General features: G+C 47.2%; 3 protein-coding genes across 5 annotated transcripts in view; 2 read left to right on the top strand and 1 right to left on the bottom strand.

Moving 5' to 3' along the window:
• The window catches only part of PSME4 (proteasome activator subunit 4), a 60,666-nt gene extending 48,598 nt beyond the window's left edge, over window positions 1-12,068 (top strand). For 2 of the 3 annotated variants that reach the window (XM_057405817.1, XM_057405815.1), the window contains 4 exons: window positions 294-502; window positions 807-892; window positions 1,812-1,940; window positions 2,994-3,364. In XM_057405817.1, coding sequence (XP_057261800.1) covers window positions 294-502; window positions 807-892; window positions 1,812-1,940; window positions 2,994-3,239 — 670 coding nt within the window. In that variant the 3' untranslated portion in view covers window positions 3,240-3,364. Of the gene's footprint in view, window positions 1-293; window positions 503-806; window positions 893-1,811; window positions 1,941-2,993; window positions 3,365-7,253; window positions 7,417-8,653; window positions 8,788-9,758; window positions 9,898-10,511 lie in introns of those variants that run through there. The other variant, XM_057405818.1, reaches the window with a different exon arrangement.
• The window catches only part of NPHP1 (nephrocystin 1), a 180,991-nt gene that overhangs the window by 83,082 nt on the left and 77,803 nt on the right, over window positions 1-20,106 (bottom strand). The window lies entirely within an intron of this gene.
• Window positions 15,954-17,457, top strand: GPR75 (G protein-coupled receptor 75). The gene has a single exon (XM_057405843.1). The coding sequence runs from the start codon at window positions 15,954-15,956 to the stop codon at window positions 17,424-17,426; it is 1,473 nt and encodes a 490-aa protein (XP_057261826.1). The 3' UTR covers window positions 17,427-17,457.

A 20,106-nucleotide genomic window follows, 5' to 3' on the forward strand; every position in this document is an offset into this window, starting at 1 on the left:
GACTTAAAAGCTAGTTGCAGATCTGTTGGGAGACAGGGGTTGTAGCTTGGTGATTGTCTAACCCTGCTTGATTCAAATACCTGTAGATTCAAATGTCTAAATGGATGTCAAATCTATTAAATGTTATTTAAAACATTTGGTTTTTAAATAACTTTGAAGTGAAGATAAGATTTTCTATAAGTATTAAACTTCAAATTCAACAACTTGATCTCAGCTCACTTTTAGCCATGTTCTCTAAACAGCATTCATATTAACTTTATGTTCCTGCTTTCTTTCTTTCTTTGCCTTTTCAGTGTTTTGACCTACATATTCATGATAGATGTTTCCTTGCCAAATACTGCTGCAACTAAATCTCCTCGTGTCCATGAATTTACTACCCGGATACTTGAAAATCTTAAACCCCTCATGGAAGCCGATGAAGAAATTCAGAATCACGTTATGGAGGAGAATGGAATTGGTGAACAAGATGAGCGAACTCAGGGCATTAAACTCTTGAAAACCAGTGAGTTGCTTATTGAGCTGAAGAAATGGGGGTATTGTAAGACACGACTGAGGTCTGCAGATCATAGAGGTGGAATACGCACTTTCTCCTTTCAGATCTGTGCTGCAACGGGGTATCTGTAGTTTAAGGGTTGGGGTTTATAAAGTCACCTTTAGAAGGTCAAACTTAACTCCTGCTGTAGACCCACTTTAATGGGTGAAAATCTCACAAGCAGGTGTTGCAATAAATCTGGTCTATAACTTATTTGGGAATTATTAGTATTTTTGTCTTCTTAATCAGTGATCATTTCTCTTTATAAAAACAGTTCTGAAGTGGCTGATGGCAAGTGCAGGACGCTCCTTCTCCACAGCTGTCACAGAGCAGCTTCAGCTCTTACCTTTGTTTTTCAAGGTAAGCACTGTGATTGCTCCTTTATTAGTTATGCTTGGTTAAAAAGAGATTCTGTATATACAAGAAAGTTATAAGGGACTTTATAAATCAGAAGAAGACCTAAAATGGTAATAAAATCCATCCATACCAAAGAGGCCCAGTGTTTTTTTATGCTTCTATGTGTTTACAACTGTTTATTCAGCCTGTTAAATGGTTTCCTGTAGATGAATGCCCTGTACATGTGTAACCTGGGGAGCAAGCATTTAATTCATGTGTATGTTGTTTCTATTCTGATACTTACCTCTTAGTGGTTTTCTTTTGTTTCATGATTATACAGTGGAACTTCTCTTGCTTTTCCTAGCATCTCTCATCCTTGTATTCTTTTATAAAGCTGATTCATTCAGTGCTATATATCTGAAATAATCAGTTAATTTGCATGCTCCAGATCATATCTCTGTCTTTTATATAAACATCAGTTATCCAAAAATAATGTATGTGATCACAAAATAAAGGTTTACTTATGTAAAGTGAACTTGAAATGCAGGTAAAAGTTCCTCTCAGTTTTGGACCTACATCTAAAACATTAAATCAAATTGGATTTGATACCAGAAGAGTTGCAATGGGGAGCCAAAGTCATAACAGCACCCATTTAATCCTCCTCAAGAGCTTCAGACTAATCACACTGTTTAGATAAGTAATATGTGGTGCAAGGAACAAGGATCCCTTGAGTTTGTTCATTTTCCACAGCTTATTGCTGAGACTATTTTATCATTATATTGATTGGTTTTCCTAGTTAACCTTTCAGCACTGTATTGATTGTGTTTTTCCTAGACAACAGCCCTTTAACGACATGGAACTTGCTTTCAGGATTTGCTGTTAGCAATGCTTATTTATGAACACTGACCTTTTGTTTTCTCCCCTCTCTTGTCTTGGCCTATAGATTGCACCAGTAGAAAACGACAATAGCTATGATGAGCTCAAAAGAGATGCTAAGATGTGTTTGTCGTTAATGTCTCAGGGTTTGCTGTATCCTCAGCAAGTGCCTTTGGTACTTCAGGTGCTAAAACAAGTGAGTATGGTCTGGAGAGCTTAAAGCTTCTTGTTACCTGATGCATGCTCTTCTAATACTATAGAATCATAGAATCCCAGACTGGTTTGTGTTGGAAGGGTGCTTAAAGCTCATTCAGTTACAGCCCACTGCCACTGACAGGGACACCTTCCACTAGAGCAGCTTGCTCCAAGCCCCTGTGTCCAACCTGGCCTTGAACACTGCCAGGGATGGGGCAGCCACAGCTTCTCTGGGGCCAGCGCCTCAGCACCCTCGCAGGGAAGAGCTTCTGCCTAAGAGCTCATCTCAATCTCCCCTGTTTAAGTGTAAACCCATTAGCCCTTGGCCTATCACTCCAGTTCAAAATCCAGTTTCAAAATGAGCTGTCATATGAAGAGCTGCCCTTGAATCTGTGCCTTTTTATAGTTTACAGTATATTTATCAACTGCTGCTGCTTCCTGAAAAAGAACACAAATGAAAACTCCCTCTTGAATCAATTGATTCATTCTTTGTCATGCAAGAAATGCCTTTTTTCATTCAAGGCTGATCTACTGTAGTAAAACTCCCTATTGCAAAGTGTTGGTGTAAGCTGTGCACACAGCCAGAACAGTAACTGCGGTGTTGCAATCCAGCTGCACCCATGCCTGAGGCTTCCAGTAATTTGGACTTCCATAAGCATGTGGAGGTCGAAGTAAAGGAACTTGAAGAAAACTGGCTTTCTGAATCTGTTGTATAGGATGTATGTCCTCGAGCAGCACAGAATGTCTGGTTTATTCATGTGTGCCTTATGACTGATGATGGGAACGAATCCAAGGGAGAAACTTGCTTACTCTGTTATAGAATTAGGTGTCTGTTAAATAATGGTGTGCTTTGAAAGTGAAGCCTGTATAAGTTATTGTCTAAATAATAGTTGCACTTTTGGAAATCAAAGAGTGTTTGAAACAAGAGTATCTGAATAAGGGAAGATGTCGGCAACTGTCCCCAAAAGCTTTTTCTATATGTTGCTAGCTTTACATTAGGTACCTGATGCTTTAGCATTCTTGCTTTCTTATCTCCCTTTATTTCTATTTGCAGACAGCAAGAAGCAATTCTTGGCATGCTAGATATACCGTGCTAACCTACCTCCAGACCATGGTGTTCTACAACCTCTTCATCTTTCTCAACAATGAGGAAGCCGTCAATGACATTAGATGGCTGGTTATAAAGCTCCTGGAGGATGAGCAGCTTGAGGCAAGTGATACCTCTTCTGAAATGCTTTATTTCACATCACTGGTTTCTCACCCTTGTCAGGTCTATGAAAAAGCCACTGCCTATAAATAAATACAGCAAGTGTTTCTAGCTCAGCATTCCTCTTACTTTGAACATGTAACTGGCTTTACAGGATTTATTCCTTTCATATTCCATTTTCCCTTTTAATATTCCAGGAAAACAGCTGCGTAGAAAATACTTACAGTGAGTTTTAAAAATTCCATTATTCCTTTTCAATAGAATGGAACTTTGCTTTGATTCATTCTTGGTTTAAGTACAGCTGAAATAAGGCTGTTGTCATTTTACTATAAATATTAGCATGGATATTGTTACAAAATTCAACTTCTGGCAAGGTAAAATGCCTTCCTGTACGAATACTATATAAAACCAGAATTTATTACTCTGTAGGTCTGTTTCCCACTTAATCATACCAACAAAAATACTTCCAGCTCACTAAGGAAGTATTTCTTTAGTTATAAGTAGATTTTCCTTAGTTTTGTGAAGGTAGCACGTGTAATGGGACAGGATTTGTCTAGCAGATGCTGGTGATGTTAGGTGATTCAAAAAGATGATGGTTTGCTAGCTTACTTGTCAGTCTGACAGGGTTTTGTGCATCTCTTGAGTTTGTGATGCTTCAGTGTGTACAAATGGAAGGAGGTAAAATCCAAAGTCTCAGCTGTGATGCACACATGCTGTTGGAGATCTGTGTGTGAACACACAGGGTGCCCCTCTAGAAGTAACGTCAGGATTATAAACTTGTTCTCAGGGGATGTTTGTCAGGCTTCCAGAAGCTGGAGGGGGAAATTAGACAGGTATTCTGTATCACTCATTCACAGAACTGCAGGCTTGCATTGAATGATGTGAGTTTAAGTGTGCTTGATCACATTCAAGGACAGTGAAGGATCTTTGGTGTTCACATCCACCCTGTTCCATTTCTTCTGCACCATCATTTTCAGTGGTTTTGGTGCTGCTGGCAGATGTCAGTGAAATCCTCCTTTTGGGTACTGAGTGCTTGCTTCTTTCTAGAAGAAAGAGAAAAGATTCTGAGGTGGGATACCCTTCTGCCAAGACAGAGATCCTGGTTAGGTCTTCCCGAAGCTGTGTGTAAAACACTAGTTACATGTGTGTAAGTGAGATGTGAAGCTTGCTGCTGTGAACAGTGAACTGGAAATAATTTGAACAGATAGATTAAAACTTGTGGCTTAAAGGTTTGACATTAGCCTGTAGAAGTGCATATAATACTTAAAGACTACTCACCATTTCAGTCTTCACATGGTATCTATCTCCTGTCTTTCATGTCACTGTGTGGAATTTAACAGCTCCCAATACTAGCTGCCTTGTTTCCTACCCTCCCCCAAACACGTGCCTCAGCATCTCACATAATTCTAAAACACACCTTTTGTTCACTTCAGTACAATTCACCCACTCATTTTAAATGCACAGAATCATTCCTCTGCTCTACAGAGATGTAAATCAGAAAAGCTTCTCTGTGTTCATAACCACTCACGATCATGATGTTACCATGGAAGCTTTCACTTTGCTTTGAAGAGCAGTCTTGTTCTTTCTCGATAATAATTGGCAAGATGCAGTGTCTTGCAGAGTAATTCCAGTGTGTTTTTTTTAAGATGAGAATCCTGTGCTGTATCTAGTATTTGGTGGTGTCTTTACCCTATAGAACTGAGATTTTGGTTCTTGGACTGAAAGATTTGCAGTTACAGTTGAAGTGACAGCCTAGGTTAATCTGAAGGCATCTTTCTCACTTTTCTCAGCCATGATTTGAACTAGGAAGCTCTCTGGGCAGGTGTTTCTTATCTTTATATTTTCATAAAACAGTATATGGGATACACAGCACTTGACAACCATGTTTCATATTACACTGCACTACTACAGGAATCCTTTTTCTTTGTAGAAGCAGCTCTTCTGCATATACAAATACTGCAGTTAGGTTTGGCTTGTGCTGTGGAGTGGATTTGTTCCAGTACTGCTGCAGTTTTATAGACCGTGGTCACTCAATTCTGAGCAAAAAAAAAACCCAAAGCAAACCCCATATTTGATTGGAACAGTGTTCATCTGCTGCTGCTCTGCAGATGTTATAGTCTATAGTCATTGTGTGAGTATGATGATCTGTGAATTACTTGGTGTCAGGTCTGAGTGATCAGCTTCCTAATGTATGACTTTAAAGGCTTTGCTCGTAGATGCTCCTGCAGCAAAGTGTTCCTTTTAGTTAGATGATCAATTTAGGAAGGAAAGTGGTTTTAATACAGCAACTAGTGATGTAAATGAGCACAGTTCACTGGGGAGCTTGCTCACTTCCCAGCCAAGCTCCTTTCTATTCCGGGGTCTTGCATTAGCACATCATGTTTCATTAAATAGCTTAGTCCTTCAGAGACTCACAAATTGCTGATAAACAGCACTGGCAGCATGTCACATTGTACTTCTTCCTGCTGCTAACAGAGTAGCTCACGTTTGAATAATGTGCTGTAGAGATTGCACTGGCATGAAGTGAAGTCTCAAGAGCTCGTTGTTAACTTCTGACATTTAATTACTGCAGCATCTGCAGCTCTACTCACTGCTTTGTGGAGGTTCAGAACACGATGTTCAAGGATGTAATTTATTATAATCTGCTGTGTTGGATTCAGAGCATCGGTAGGTGGTTGTGCTCCAGACAGACAAATGTTCTCTTTACTGTTAACCTGTAACAGTATGTACTTACCAGGAAGTCAGCTGTCAGCGTTTCAGCACAAGACAGTTTGGTTTTTAGGCGTGTAAATGTTGGGAGGTTTTTGTCAGGCTGTAACTGCCCAAAGTAGAAGTGAGCTTTGGAGGGATTCCAGTTTAAATATGGTCTTATCCTCGTATAACTTTATGGGTTTAGGAGATTGGAGTGGATGAGATAAATTAGTAATACTGATGGGTTATACTTGCTTTTAAAAGGAAGTTGTCTCTAATTGTAATCCACTTACAGGGTGTTGTGGCTGCTTTAAAAGGAATGGGCAAGATCTGTATTTTGAGTGGTTTTTGGTCTTGTTCTTTGGGGTTTCTGTGTTACCAGAGAGATTATTTTGGGTTCAAACTTCAATAGGGCAAATTTAGGTTGGAGATAAGGCAGAAGCTCTTCCCTGTGAGGGTGCTGAGGCGCTGGCACAGGGTGCCCAGAGAAGCTGTGGCTGCCCCATCCCTGGCAGTGTTCAAGGCCAGGCTGGACACAGGGGCTTGGAGCAAGCTGCTCTAGTGGAAGGGGTCCCTGCCTGTGGCAGGGGGCTGGAATTGGGTGAGCTTTAAGGTTGCTTCCAGCCCAAACCAGTCTTGGATTCTATTTTTTCAGCCTGGAATTCTGTATTTATTCATGCAGTGAAAAGAACTGGTACTCAGGACAGCAAAGTGAATAATGCTGGTGTATTAATACTGTGTCTGTAATGAGTTACAGAAGTGAACTGTTGACCATAAAGCACTGAAGTTACTCGTCATTGTTTATTAGTCCAGCACCTGTTGTGTCTCCAAGAATTTCCATGCTGTGGGTAGAACAGAGTGAGCTTTGTCTCATGAACCTTCTCCCTTCTCCTGGAAAAACTCTTCTGCTTTTGTCAATTCGAATGTCTCCACATACATTTGAGGGGGGAACTTAAATGCTTTTGAATAAAAATAAAGCACCTTTTTTCCCTTGGTAAAACTGATGTTAATACAAAGATTATTACAAACATTACAAAACAGATTGATTATTCGGGGTGGTGCATCTTGTTCTCATTCAAAAGTCTGCTTTTTAAACTTCCTAAAGCTTAATTTTGATGATACGTGTGACTTGACAGTGGAGGTCAGTTACATTATTTGCTTGAGTAGTAGGTCACTTAATGACAACTGATGTGAAGGTAGTTCTGCATTACTATATAACTATGTTTATCAGTTTGCAAAGAGCCACGTAGTAAACTTATGATCTGCGAGATAACAGAATGCATCTTAAAGACCTAGGCAGAGTTTGGTTAACTTGGCCTGGCTGGATGTGCTTAAAGGAGAGTGATAGCACAAATACCTGTTTCTTGCTGTGCTTGGGTGCTTAGTAATTGTGGTACGTGTTCTTTCTGCTTCCAGGTGAGGGAGATGGCTGCTACCACACTCAGCGGCCTGCTGCAGTGCAACTTCCTCACCATGGACGGGCCCATGCAGACCCACTTTGAACAGCTCTGCAAGATGAGGCTCCCCAAGAAGCGCAAGCGAGACCTGGGCTCTGTGGTGGACACAATCCCTTCTGGTGGTAAGGGAATGGCTTCCACTAGAACCATGCATGTGGGTAGTAGGTTAGGAGGAAGTAAGTGTTCTGTACTCTACTTACATGCTTGTTCTGCAAGTGCTGCAGATGGAACAGGATTTGTCCTGTGGTTAAGCAGTATTTAGCAAACTAACATATACCTAGAGAAACATGCTCCTGTTTTATCTTCCTGAGCACTCATAAACCACAATGGCAAATTAGTTGTCCTTAGATACTGCACTGTATATTGGTGTGTATGTAACGCAGAGCCTAATTGTTGTGAAGTGCTTCAAGAACTGGTTTTACAGCATATATGATGAATAATACTACTACCAAAAAGCAATTAATGTTTTTTTATGATGTATTCCTCTGTTAAACCAATTCATTACTTTCCCAGAATTAACACTAAAGAGATTTCCCCATCTCCCCTGTGCACAGTTCACATAGTTAAGGATGCAGATGGTGAGGGATAGCTGTTTCCTCAGTAAATGCACTTCCTCAGCTGTCACATCATTTCAGTCCTTACCCACTTAACCTTCTGTTTGTTAGTAGTTGGGGGGGGTATTCTAAGAAAACACACACACAAAAACCCACCTTAGTTAACCTTAGTTAGGAGCTTTGGCTCCTGACCAGCCACTTAATGCATCTGAGTCACATTGATCTGACCCAGGAGGACTCGGTGTGCCTATTGTCAAATAGGTCCCATATCTGAGAACACATTCTGAGTGCAGAAACAGTGAGCAGTGGAGATGTAATTCATGAGCTATTTACTGAGAGAAAGATTTGGTGAAAGAAGGAAGCTCATTTGTAAAGTATGCAGCAGTTGCAGGTGATTTTTTTTTTTTTACACATTCTTCCATTAGAAATGAAGATAGAATCAGAGAATGAATCTGTGGTTCTGTGTAAGAAAGCAGAAGCAGGTTGGAGATCCATGCATTTGTGTGCATTTATTTGACTATATGGGCTGTAGAACTGTCTGGGTTTCTGTAGAAGCTAAAGGTCTCTGCTGTGGCAGGGGGGTTGGTTTGTCTTTTAGTTTTCAGGGTCAGACCCCAGTTATCAGTATGTTACGCTTATTAGACCACTTCTATTTAATGTGTAGTCTCTCTTCAGTCACTCCCATCAGTTAAAACTAGCCTGTTTTCACTGATAACCAGATTTAAGTTTGTCTGTGCCATTGAGGAGGGTCTTAGATGAGGTGGTTGCACCTTGCTTCATGTAAGAGAATCCCCTGCAATTGCAGACCTGGTGAAGCGCCACGCTGGCGTGCTGGGACTTAGCGCCTGTATCCTGTCAAGCCCCTACGATGTTCCCACCTGGATGCCACAGCTCCTGATGGATCTCAGTGCCCACCTGAATGATCCTCAGCCAATTGAGGTAAAAATTACTTACATTATTATTTCTGTTCAATAAAACACATATACTTTGACTCATTTGTAGTCCCCCTTTCCTAGAAAAAAGCCAGGAACCTAATGAGGAACTTTATTCCTGCTGCCTTTTATTGAATGGTTTGAAATATATTTTAAGCCACGGACTCTTTCTCAGTATTCTTTTGTGGTTCAGATTTAAAGCATAAACTGGAAACTGCAGTAACCCTCTATAATGAGGAGAGAGTCTTTTTTTGTTAATTAAAAATGTCACTTTTGTGCACATCATTCTAGAAGACACCAACCTGAGGCAAAAGTTCTCTCTGAAATTTTTAAAACAGCAGCTCTGGAAACAAGTTTTCAATGAAATAGTGATCTTCAACTCTAGTTTTCTGTCCTGCCTGTTCAGTTTTGTTGACCTTTGCTGTTTTAACCAGAATAATGAGCTTATGGCTGAAGAATTCCTTAGATAACAGACTTTGCTCTGGTGTGCTTTCCTGAATGGAGAAACTGAACTGGTGGCACTTTTCTGTTGTTAATTTAATAATAATAATCTTACTAGCAGAGGTAGTTTTCCCCTGATGTTTCTTCTCTGCACCTTATGTGATTCATCAACTCCTTCTCATGTTTTGAGACCCAAACCATTGGTTTGAAATACGTAAGGAAAAGGAAGAGATGAAAAGCATTCCACTTGTACTTTATAATTGGACTTCAATAGTTTTTTCACTCAAGAGTTGTAGCTCAAAGAATCCTCTTTACATGAATGCTGGAGTTGTGACACTGGTCAGCAGACCAACCAGACCTGCAAAAACTGGAATCCTGGGGAGCCGGGTTGAATTCCCCAGAGCCCGTTGTAACCTCGGCCACTGCTCAGACACTTGGCTCTACTCAGCGGTTACTTTGGTTGTAATCAGTGGTGTTTTGCCGTGGAGCTTAAACCCATCACTGAATGCAGCTCAGTGGTGATTGTCTGCTCTGCAGATGACTGTGAAGAAGACACTGTCCAATTTCCGGAGGACCCATCACGACAACTGGCAGGAGCATAAACAGCAGTTCACAGACGACCAGCTCCTGGTGCTCACTGACCTCCTGGTGTCACCGTGCTACTATGCATAGATAGGTAAGATGGTTGGGTTTGACACAGATTGACAGAAACATCCTTCACCACAGGGAGATGCTGGAACCAGGTGCAAGTCCCTTGCGCCTCTGATGGTCTGTTCATGACCAGATTTATTTGGGTTAAATATCATCCATCTTTTTGTGTTTCCATGTATAACACTAGTGTTTTATTAAGACAGCTTGTTTGCTTGACTATTGATGTTCCTTTTCTTCCTTTCCTGCCAGTTGGCTGCCTTTTAAATGCCTGGCAGTTACACTAAAGGCAAGGTGCTTGCTGCTTTTGATGCCTGTGAGGACTTTAGCCAGCCACCCAGTCCGCTATATCATCTACATCTCACATGGGGAATGACTGCTACCACACAGTTTCCTCTTCCACACTGTGGCTTTGCTGCTAGGTCTCTTCACACAGGCATGTCCCCAGAGAGAGAATCCATTCCTGGAGTTTCACTTTGTTACGCTCCAAGATCCTGATCTCTCTCTCTTGTGTTGTGATGTTTTGTGACAGTATTCCAAGAGAAGTTCTAATTTATGTTTTCCTTTTGCTCTGTGGCAGTAGCACGAGGCACTGATCTTGTTGCGAGTCCTTGTTTTGAATTCTTCCTTCTTTCTTTTCAGGTTTCTCCTGGGAAAATGAGGGCGTAGGAACCTTTCTGTGAAATAAAAGCAACTCAGAAAATGATCATGTAGAAAACGTTGTGTTGGAAATCCTGATGCCTGATCAAAACCACTTTTAGATGCAAACATAAAGACCTGGTCCTATTCAAAAAGAATCTCACCTCCCCCGGGAGCAGCTGTGGGAGCCCCACAGCCTCCCTGTACCTGCACTTGCAGAGCCCAGTTGTGAGTTTATCACCAGACCCTTCTCATTGGCCTCCACTGCACATCAGTCTTGTTTCTGCTCCTTGCCCACAGTGACTTACACTGCACATTTCTTACCCTCTTCCTCTGATCCTCCTCTCAGCTCTTTCCATCAGCAAAGACACGCAGACCCAGGGAGTGCTGCAAACCCCAGTGTTCTCAGCGGAGCTCTCCAGTTCCCTTGGTGCAGCTTCGTACCCAGTCAGTGTACAGTACCAGGAACCTCTCCTCCTCAGAGTTTATTTTTCACTACTTGGATTGAGTGCCCATCGGGTGATGGGCTCTGTACCATCCAGTCCACCTCAGGGCAGGATTGCCTTTTTGTACCTTGTCAGATGTACATAACTGACCTCCTGTGCAGTGTAGATGATGGCAGGACAAACATGGGGAGTGAAAGCTCTTGCTGCCTGGCCAGGTCTTCATAGGTAGCTTGACCACGTGTGGAATAAACATCTGTGGTTACCTGCTTACTTTTAAGGGTGAGAGGACTCTGGGTGTTTCCACGTCATTAGAACCCACAGATGTGGAGTGTGGACTATCAGGTGATGGCTGATTCAGAGAGTGAAGCGTGTGCACGGTGTGGATGGCTCATGACTCCTCACAGGGAGCGTCACTGTTTGAGCAAGTGTATCCTGTTTGGCGATGGTGGGAGCTCTGTATTTTCTTGCCTGCAGCTTTGTTCAGAGACTGGTATCTATTGGCTATTTAACACCATGTTTAATATGTGTTACATAGTTGTAAAAGACTGTATAAAGTGTAGAGGCATTGCATTGACAAAACATTGTACAGTTTGCAACCTTTTACATAACACCATTGTGAGATTACTTTGTAAAGATTCATACTTAGATGTTAATACAGTAGTAGCTCTGGCTTTTGTATCGAATCAAATGCCATTATTATTAGTTTTTTAAATTATTTTCTTTAACAGAATCTCTCTTTGTGTCTGAAAAGCAGGAGGGTTTGCTTTGGGTTTCCTGTATCTCATTCTTACTCAGATCTTAACGCAGCACTCGTGGCCATCTCCAAATGCTGGCATCACACATTCTAGTGTGATAGGCTCTTAGAGCGTGAGGTACACTGAAACAGTTCATACCCTGGTGTGTGATTCAACTTCCCTGCAGCCCTTCGGGAGCATGTCGAGTGATCTTCCTGCCGAGTGCGTGGCTCATTCTGGACCTGAAAGCACAGTGGTGCTCCTGGGGCAGCATCCACCGAGTGTCAGCACACGGATGTAACCACTGTATAGCGTAGTGCCAAATCATTATTTCAATTGTGTATGTAGTTTAAGACAAAATAAATGGACTGTTTGTAACAGCTGCATTTCTTCTGTTGTGTTGCTGAAGTGGAAGGTTCTTACTCTGAAAGTATAACTTCAGGTTGCTCACTGCGCGGAGGTAAGGCAACATTGTGCGTTAAAGATGTAGTACTAATGGTTGGGAAACAGGCTTCTGTAGTTACGTAAAAACATCTTGTACCTGCTGAGGCTTGCCAAAAACCTTGGGAACTTGTGAGAAGTTCACTTAAAACTGGAGAAACTCATTTGAAGTGGAGGGGGTTTGCTGGTAGGATTGAAACAGCTTTGAAAGTGATGCAAAGTCTTTGCTGCAGAGGATCATCTGTAAGTGTCGGCTGGTTCACTGATGGAGCAGATGATACATGTGCTGTGCTGCCTGCAGTAAGGGCAGCTAACCATAGGATCCAACTCTGTTGCTTTTTATTGTAGTTGAGAGTGTCTTTCTTATGTATCTCTAGTCAAACTGTAGCTGGTTTTGGTTGTACTGCTGATGATAGTGTTCTGGATAGAGTAATTTCTGTGGTCAGAGCTATGATGGCAAATAAGTCTTTGCTGTTAATTCAGAGTAGCTGTTTATAAATCGGCAGTAAGTGATTTGATTCAAACAGATCACCTAGAAAACGGAGTGCATGTTCAAAGTGCAGATCTATAGGATAAATATACCTGTGGTATTGTGAACAGGCTTGGGCTGACTTTGGGGGGTGAAGGTTTGTTAGTCTCCTGTTCTGATAATGTAGGACCAACTTGAGGTCTTCATCAAAGCCCACAACTCCATTGCAACTTCTGTTCCACAACTTTCCCCAAGCAACAGACGCATGCAATGAGCTCTGAGCATTCCATCGCTTGGTCTTACGCTGTCTCTTACCTAAAGCCTTCAAGCTGAGGCAACTGCAGCACCTCAGTCTGGAGAGAGACATCTCCAGTGTGAAAAGAGGGAATTTTTCCCCTTGAACTGTAAGGGAGATGGGGGTGAAAAAAGTACCTTGGAGATGGTCTGGTACCACTGACATCGTCAGTGAGCACAGGTAATCCCGGTGACCACCAAGTGCCCCCCGACATGGCTGTGATGTAAAGCAGAACTCATGTATGGGGGATTCTGGTTTCTTCCTGCAGTTGCAGGTACTGTTAGTGACTACCTCACTAGCGTATTCAGTGGGGTGATCTCCCATCTTTCCATACCCTATTTGTGCATGTGGGAACCTGCTGAACAGACACGATGCTTGGTTTGATAAAAATGGTATAAGAAAGCTACCAAATAGGTGGATAAGACATGATCTTGTGCTTTTGGGTGGCACCACAGAACCCACGCCAGTGGATGGTGTCATTGACAACTTGAGCTCATCTTACATGGAGGAGGAAAAGGCCGTTATTCCTGGTACAGTATATTATGCCTATTCCTTTTGTATCCAGGTATCTGCCCTCTCATCCTGTTTACTCCACGACCAGGCTGCTGGGAGCTGGGTACACAGGGATGACGGGCTAATGCCTCCTGTCAGGTTTTGACAGTCAGACAGCCTCAGCATCCCACACTCTGTTCAGTCTCACACTTTCTTCCACAGCTTCAGGCTTCCTGGAATCCTGCAGCAGAGACTCCAGCTTCCTTCTGCCCTGCACTGTGGAAAACACAACAATCTGGTAAGATGGAAAAGGGGAAATAAAGCAATTTACCAGCAGAAGGTTCCACTGGCCATTGTCCTCGCAGGGTTTGAGCGTTACCCTTGCTGTGATTTACCAGCTGATGTTTGACATTCTCACTGTGCAGTAACTGGAAGGCAAGGTCTGTGGATTTCCCCATCACAAAATGCTTCCTGTGCCCAGTGATGTTGCTGCACAGGTCTGGAGAATGGCATTTCCCGTAAGAGGGGAGGAATTTCACCTCAACCTCATCTGATCTTCAGGATTGTCTGCAGGCCACAGGTACCTGTGCTCCAGGGCAGGGGTTTTGTGGTGGTTCATCCAGCAAGGTACCCACCAGAGTGGTGCTTTGGTGGAAATCCTAGAACCCCAAACTGGTTTGTGTTGAAGGGACCTTAAAGCTCCTCCAGCTCCAACCCCTGCCACAGGCAAGGACCCCTTCCACTGGAGCAGCTTGCTCCAAGCCCCTGTGTCCAACCTGGCCTTGAACACTGCCAGGGATGGGGCAGCCACAGCTTCTCTGGGCACCCTGTGCCAGCGCCTCAGCACCCTCACAGGGAAGAGCTTCTTAAATCTAACCTGAATCTCCTCTGATTTCAGAGTGCTTCGAGGAATTGCTGGGTTGGTGGCAGAAGTGATGAAGTGATCCCTGGAAGTGCTCTCCAGCACTGCAGGGGGCAGCTGCCGTTGGTGATGGTGGGAGCTGGCAGTGAACAGATAAAGAAATGACACGGGTTTATTTCCCCTCTCAACACGGATCCTTTGCCTTGATCCTGTGCTTCTGGGCACACAAGGATACCCACGAGCATCCTTTAGACCTCAGAGCAGCTTCCAGTGTCTGAAGGGGGCCTATAGGGATGCTGGGGAGGGACTCTTCATTAGGGACTGTAGTGATAGGACGAGGGGTAACGGGTTCAAACTGAAACAGGGGAAGTTTAGATTGGATCTAAGGAGGAAATTCTTTCTTGTGAGGGTGGTGAGGCACTGGAATGGGTTGCCCAGGGAGGTTGTGAATGCTCCATCCCTGGCAGTGTTCAAGGCCAGGCTGGACAGAGCCTTGGGTGCCATGGTTTAGTGTGAGGTGTCCCTGCCCATGGCAGCGGTGTTGGAACTGGATGATCTTAAGGTCCTTTCCAACCCAAACTGTTCTGTGATTCTATGATCCTTATCCTGCTGCGGTTGCTCAGGGAAGCACTGCAGGAACGCAGGGGCAGCCCCCGTGCACAAACCCTGCCTCGGGGTTGGCATGGGGCTGCTCTTCTCTTCATGGCGAGTCCACAGGGAGGGACCTCAAAGCCTCGAGTGCCCAGGTATGGACTTGGTGTCCTGGAACAGGCGTGAGTGTGACTGGAGCAAAGCCTCCTGCTGCCCTGTGCTCCCTGAGTTACAGGGCTGGAACTGGATGATCACAAGGTCCTTTCCAACCCAAACCCATCTGGGAGTCCAGGGCTTCCCTTCAGGAGCAAGACCCTCCCTGTCCCTGCCCTGGGTGCCCTGTAGCAGGGGAGGGGGTCCCGATGGTGCTCCTGTGTGGGGCTGGACAGGCCCGGGGGCACTCTGAGCTGATAGAAGTTAATGGGAAGAGCCCTGGTGGAAGCCATAGGAAGGAGCAGCTCAAACTCAAAGGCTGTGGGGCTGGAAATGCCCGGGCAGCCTTGGACGCAGTTTGTGAAGCTCGGGGGGTGCCTGCAGTGCCCCAGCACCTGGTGCATTAACTTGGACATGTCCTGCACGCACAGGTCACACCGAGAGCAGCTCCAGTGCCTGAAGGGGCTGCAGGAAAGCTGGAGAGGGGCTTGGGACAAGGGATGGAGGGACAGGCCAAGGGGAATGGCTTGAACCTGCCAGAGGGGAGACTGAGATGAGCTCTTAGGCAGAAGCTCTTCCCTGTGAGGGTGCTGAGGCGCTGGCACAGGGTGCCCAGAGAAGCTGTGGCTGCCCCATCCCTGGCAGTGCTCAAGGCCAGGTTGGACACAGGGGCTTGGAGCAAGCTGCTCTAGTGGAAGGGGTCCCTGCCCGTGGCAGGGGTTGGGACTGGAGGAGCTTTAAGGTCCCTTCAGCCCAGCCCCGCTCCGTGCTGCGGCCGGGCCGGGGGGGGCTCTGTCCCCGCCGCCTCCCTCCAGCGCCGCAGCGGCGGGGATCGGGGCCGGGCCGGGGCGGGCAGCGGCGGCGGCAGCGGTCGCCATGGCGGGGCGGGCGGCGCCATGTCGGGGGCAGCCCTGAGGGAGCGGCGGCGGCGCGGTGCGGTGCGGGCCCGCGCAGGGGCTGCCATGAACGGGTCGGGGCGGCTGCCGGCGGCGGGCGAGGAGGAGCCGGCGGCGGCGGCCGCGCTGCTGCCGCCGGGCGGGAACGGGAGCGGCGGCGGCGGCGGCGCGGAGCTGCGGGGGGGCAGCCACGGCGCCACGGTGGCGGCCTGCGCCTCGCTGCTGGCGCTCGTCTTCTGCCTGGGCTCCTACGGGAACCTCATCGTGCTGCTGTCCTGCCTCGACCCGGCCCTCCGCAAACTGCGCACCAACTTCGACTTCATGATCCTCAACCTCTCCGTCTGCGACCTCTTCCTCTGCGGCGTGGCCGCCCCCATGTTCGCCTTCGTCCTCTTCTTCGACTCGGCCCGCGGCGTGCCCGGCGCCTTCTGCTTCACCTTCCACCTCACCAGCTCCGGCTTCATCATCATGTCCCTCAAGACGGTGGCGGTCATCGCGCTGCACCGGCTGCGCATGGTGCTGGGCAAGCAGCCGCCCCGCGCCGCCTCCTTCCCCTGCACGCTGCTGCTCACGCTGCTGCTCTGGGCCACCAGCTTCACGCTGGCCACCTTGGCCGCGCTCCGGACGCGCCGCTCCCGCCTGTGCCTGCCCGTGGCCGGCCGCGAGGGCCAGGCCGCGCTCTACCTGTACGTCGCCGACTTCATCTGCTGCGTGGCCGTGGTGGCCGTGTGCTACGTGATGATCGCGCAGGTGCTGCGCCGCAACGCCCGCGTGCGCCGGTGCCCGCCCGGCGACGCCCGCAGGCCGCAGCCCTTCGCCGTGCCCGCGCTCTACCGCAACCAGGCCTCCGCCGTCAACCTGGCGCCGGGCAAGGACGCGCGCGCCGTGGGCACGTGCGTGGCCATCGTGCTGTCCGTGCTGGTGTGCTGCCTGCCGCTGGGCATCTCGCTGGTGCAGGGCATGCTGTCGGGCAGCGGAGGCTTTGTCCTCTACCAGTTCGAGCTGTGCGGGTTCACCCTCGTCTTCTTCAAGTCGGGCTTAAACCCCTTCATCTACTCCCGCAACAGCGCGGGGCTGCGCAGGAGGGTGCTCTGGTGCCTGCAGTACGTGGCGCTGCTCTGCTGCTGCTGCTGCTGCAAGCACAAGACCAGGCTCCGGGCCGTGGGCAAAGGCAGCCTGGAGGTGAACAGGAACAAGTCGTCGCACCACGAGACCAACTCGGCCTACGTGCTGTCTCCCAAGCCTCAGAAGAAGCTCCTGGACCAAGCGTGCGGCCCCAGTCACTCCAAGGAGAGCGCGCTGAGCCCCAAGGCCTCCGCGGGGCCCCAGCACTACGCGCAGAGCAGCTCGACCCCCATGAACACCCGCGTCGAGCCCTACTACAGCATCTACAACAGCAGCCCCTCGCAGGAGGTGAGCACCCCCAACAGCCTGCAGCCCGTGAGCTCCGCCTTCGCCTTCACCAGGTCCTACATCGCCATGCGCTACCGGGAGTGCGGCGGCGCGGCAGCGCGGCACATTCCGGTGCCCTCCGTGTAGCTGGGCACGGGGATGGTGCTGAGCCGGGCTGCTGGCTGTAAGGAGAACACCACTGAGGTCAATATCCAGCCGTTGCAGCTGAAGCGAATGCTGGGGTACTGCTCCGTGAGGCTTTCCAAAGGGCAGTGCTCTGGCTGTGCTTTGGGATGTAACACGAGGGGGTGGTTACTGAAAGGACAAAGAGTCACAGGTACGCGATGAGCTGCTGCACCAGGTGCCTCAGAACAGCCTGAGCCTGCACTGCAAGCATAGCCCTGACATTGCAGCCGCGCTCTGTTTCCAGGAAGGAAGAGCTGGGAGGGTGTTTGGTCTTGAGGATCCTCGAGTTTAAACTCTGCCCGTTGCAAGACGCCGAAGGCATGGGTGGTGGTTTGTTGTAGCGATCATCACTGATGAGGAAAGGCCTTTCAGTCCGCAGGGGGGAATCCTGCTTCCGTTGAGGTAAATGGCAAAATTCCCATAAACTTCAGCTGAAATTCAGGAGCTCGGTCGCAGCTTCCTAAAGCAGCAAAGGGCATTTTACAGCCAGTGTCCCAGTGCCGCTGGGGAGGGGTTGGCAGTGCGGTGGCACTGTAACCCACCTCTAAAGTATGGGTATGGGTATCGGATGTACGTTTATCCTAAGGATTGGTGGTGTTACGTATCCCGGAATAAGCTATTTGGAGGAGTGTTTTACAGCCAGTAGAAGTAACTGTGCAATACCTAATGATGGGATTTACTTGACGATAAAGATGACTATTCCACTGTAATAGTACTGATATGCTGCTAGTAATGCAGTCACCTCTGGAATGTCCTAATCCATAAGCTGTAATGCAGACAGCAGTGCTGCTGGTTGGGGTTTTTGTGCGTAAAAGCAGGAATTGGGGGGGATTTGGATGTGATATTGCTGAGAGGTAGCACTGACACCTCTGCTAACGGTTTAGAACCAGAACAGCCGCGGGACGACTACGCGTTGTTGAGGTTAAGAAGCCTGACACCGGTGGGATGTAAAGGTGATTCACACAGTGAGCAAATAACAGAACTTCAGTGTTTTTTACAAACCCAGCCATGGGTGGGGTGTTGCTGGTGCTGGGAATTCCTTGGGAATCGGAATGATTCGGAGGCACTGAAATTGCAGGCAATTACTGCGTTAAGTGGCCAAATCTTCACCTTTCAGCTTCTGTGGACCTCAGCTGAGCCTTAGTTACCCCAGCCTGATCGTGCCCCAGACTCTGGTGCCTCGGCGCAGGAAGATGCCGCCTTTCAGCGACGGAAAGAAGCCAAGCCCGTTGCCGTGTGTGAGCCGTGGGTTCAGGCCCTTTGTTAACCGCGCTGCTCTCGGGGCTCCTTGGAAGCCGGGCGCGTTGTGAGCTCTGCCCTTTGGTACCGCTCTGGGTTTTAATGAGTTTTGAATAATTCATTGCAATAAAATGGATGCGAACAACTTTCTCAGACACACGCACAAGGGACATGATGTCCATGAGTCTCTGCCCAGGTATTTTCTCTATGAACAAGTAAGATGGTTCTTTCTCCAGTGCTCATAAAAGCTAACTGGAAGATCTGCCTTGCTTGGTTTTTCCGATGCGGCGTTTCTCTTTAGCGCAAAGCGTGCTCAGTCAGAGGGATGAACACGTGGGGGCTGCCACCTTGGCTTGAGCTCTGTGACTCCCACTGTGCTCGTGGTTTGGATCCCACCGCAGAAGGCTGAATCCCTCGCCCTTTGCTCATGAACGTGATTTGCACTGAGTGTTCCTGTGGGAGTGAAGCCAGAAGGCGCAGCTGCGGGATAAGAGGGGTTTAATTGCCTTTAGGTGATGTGTCCTTGAGACAAAAGAACTTGAAGGGTTGAAAAGTCCCTTCAGAGCCCTTTGTGATGCTGCTCTTCTGATATCACTGCTGCCAGTTGTATTCTTAATGTGTTAATGCACTGATAGCTTCAGATGGGGAAGTGCAACACCTTTTAGCCCTCAATAGGAGGAAATCAGATTCAAGCTGTCAGTTGTACCAAGTAACTGCTGGGGGTAGGTTTGTGGCTGTCCTAAATAGAGACTGGGGTTTGGAAACACACAGGTACAATGATTTGAATCATGAATCAGTTGCCCTGTGATCAAGTAACTGGGTTTGACTCTTCTAGAGCGTAACTTTTCCTTTAGCCCCCTTGTGTCAGAACACTCTGCTGCTGAGCACAGAGCCAGTGGAGCCCAGCTGCAAGGGTCAGGAAGCAGGAATCTAACTGGGAAGGGAAGCAACAGAGCTCTGGATGAAGGAAGTGGAGGACGCACGTGAAGAGAGGTAAGAGTAAGAAGTACAAGTGTGTGAGTACTGAACAGTGAGGGAAAAGTAGGTCTTTAGTAGCGCAGTTCCTAACATGAGAAGAGAGCATCTGTGAATGTGAAAGGTGGCAAATCAAGGCTTACAGCGTGCTGTACTTGATTCCTCAATGCCTGTAGGCACAGAGCTAACTCCTTTTCAGAGTCCATGCTCCAAACGTGCTGACCCATCCCATTCTGCATTCCCAGGCCTGGGATCTGCTGCTGGGAAGCCCTTTGGGTTCACTCACGAGTGAAGCCAGGTGTGTGCTCAATGTTCTGTTCTCACCTCATCTTTATTTCCCATCACAGTCTCTTGGTTTTCCTTGAATGTGGAAAGGAGATCAGCTGAGCGGTTCCTCCTCCTTTCAAATCCAATAAATACAGCTGCT

This window comes from Pezoporus wallicus, unplaced genomic scaffold (genome assembly GCF_028554395.1).
Source record: "Pezoporus wallicus isolate ANWC-B61680 ecotype Strahan unplaced genomic scaffold, APGP_CSIRO_Pwel_v1 contig_6714, whole genome shotgun sequence".
Taxonomy (NCBI): Eukaryota; Metazoa; Chordata; class Aves; order Psittaciformes; family Psittacidae; genus Pezoporus; species Pezoporus wallicus.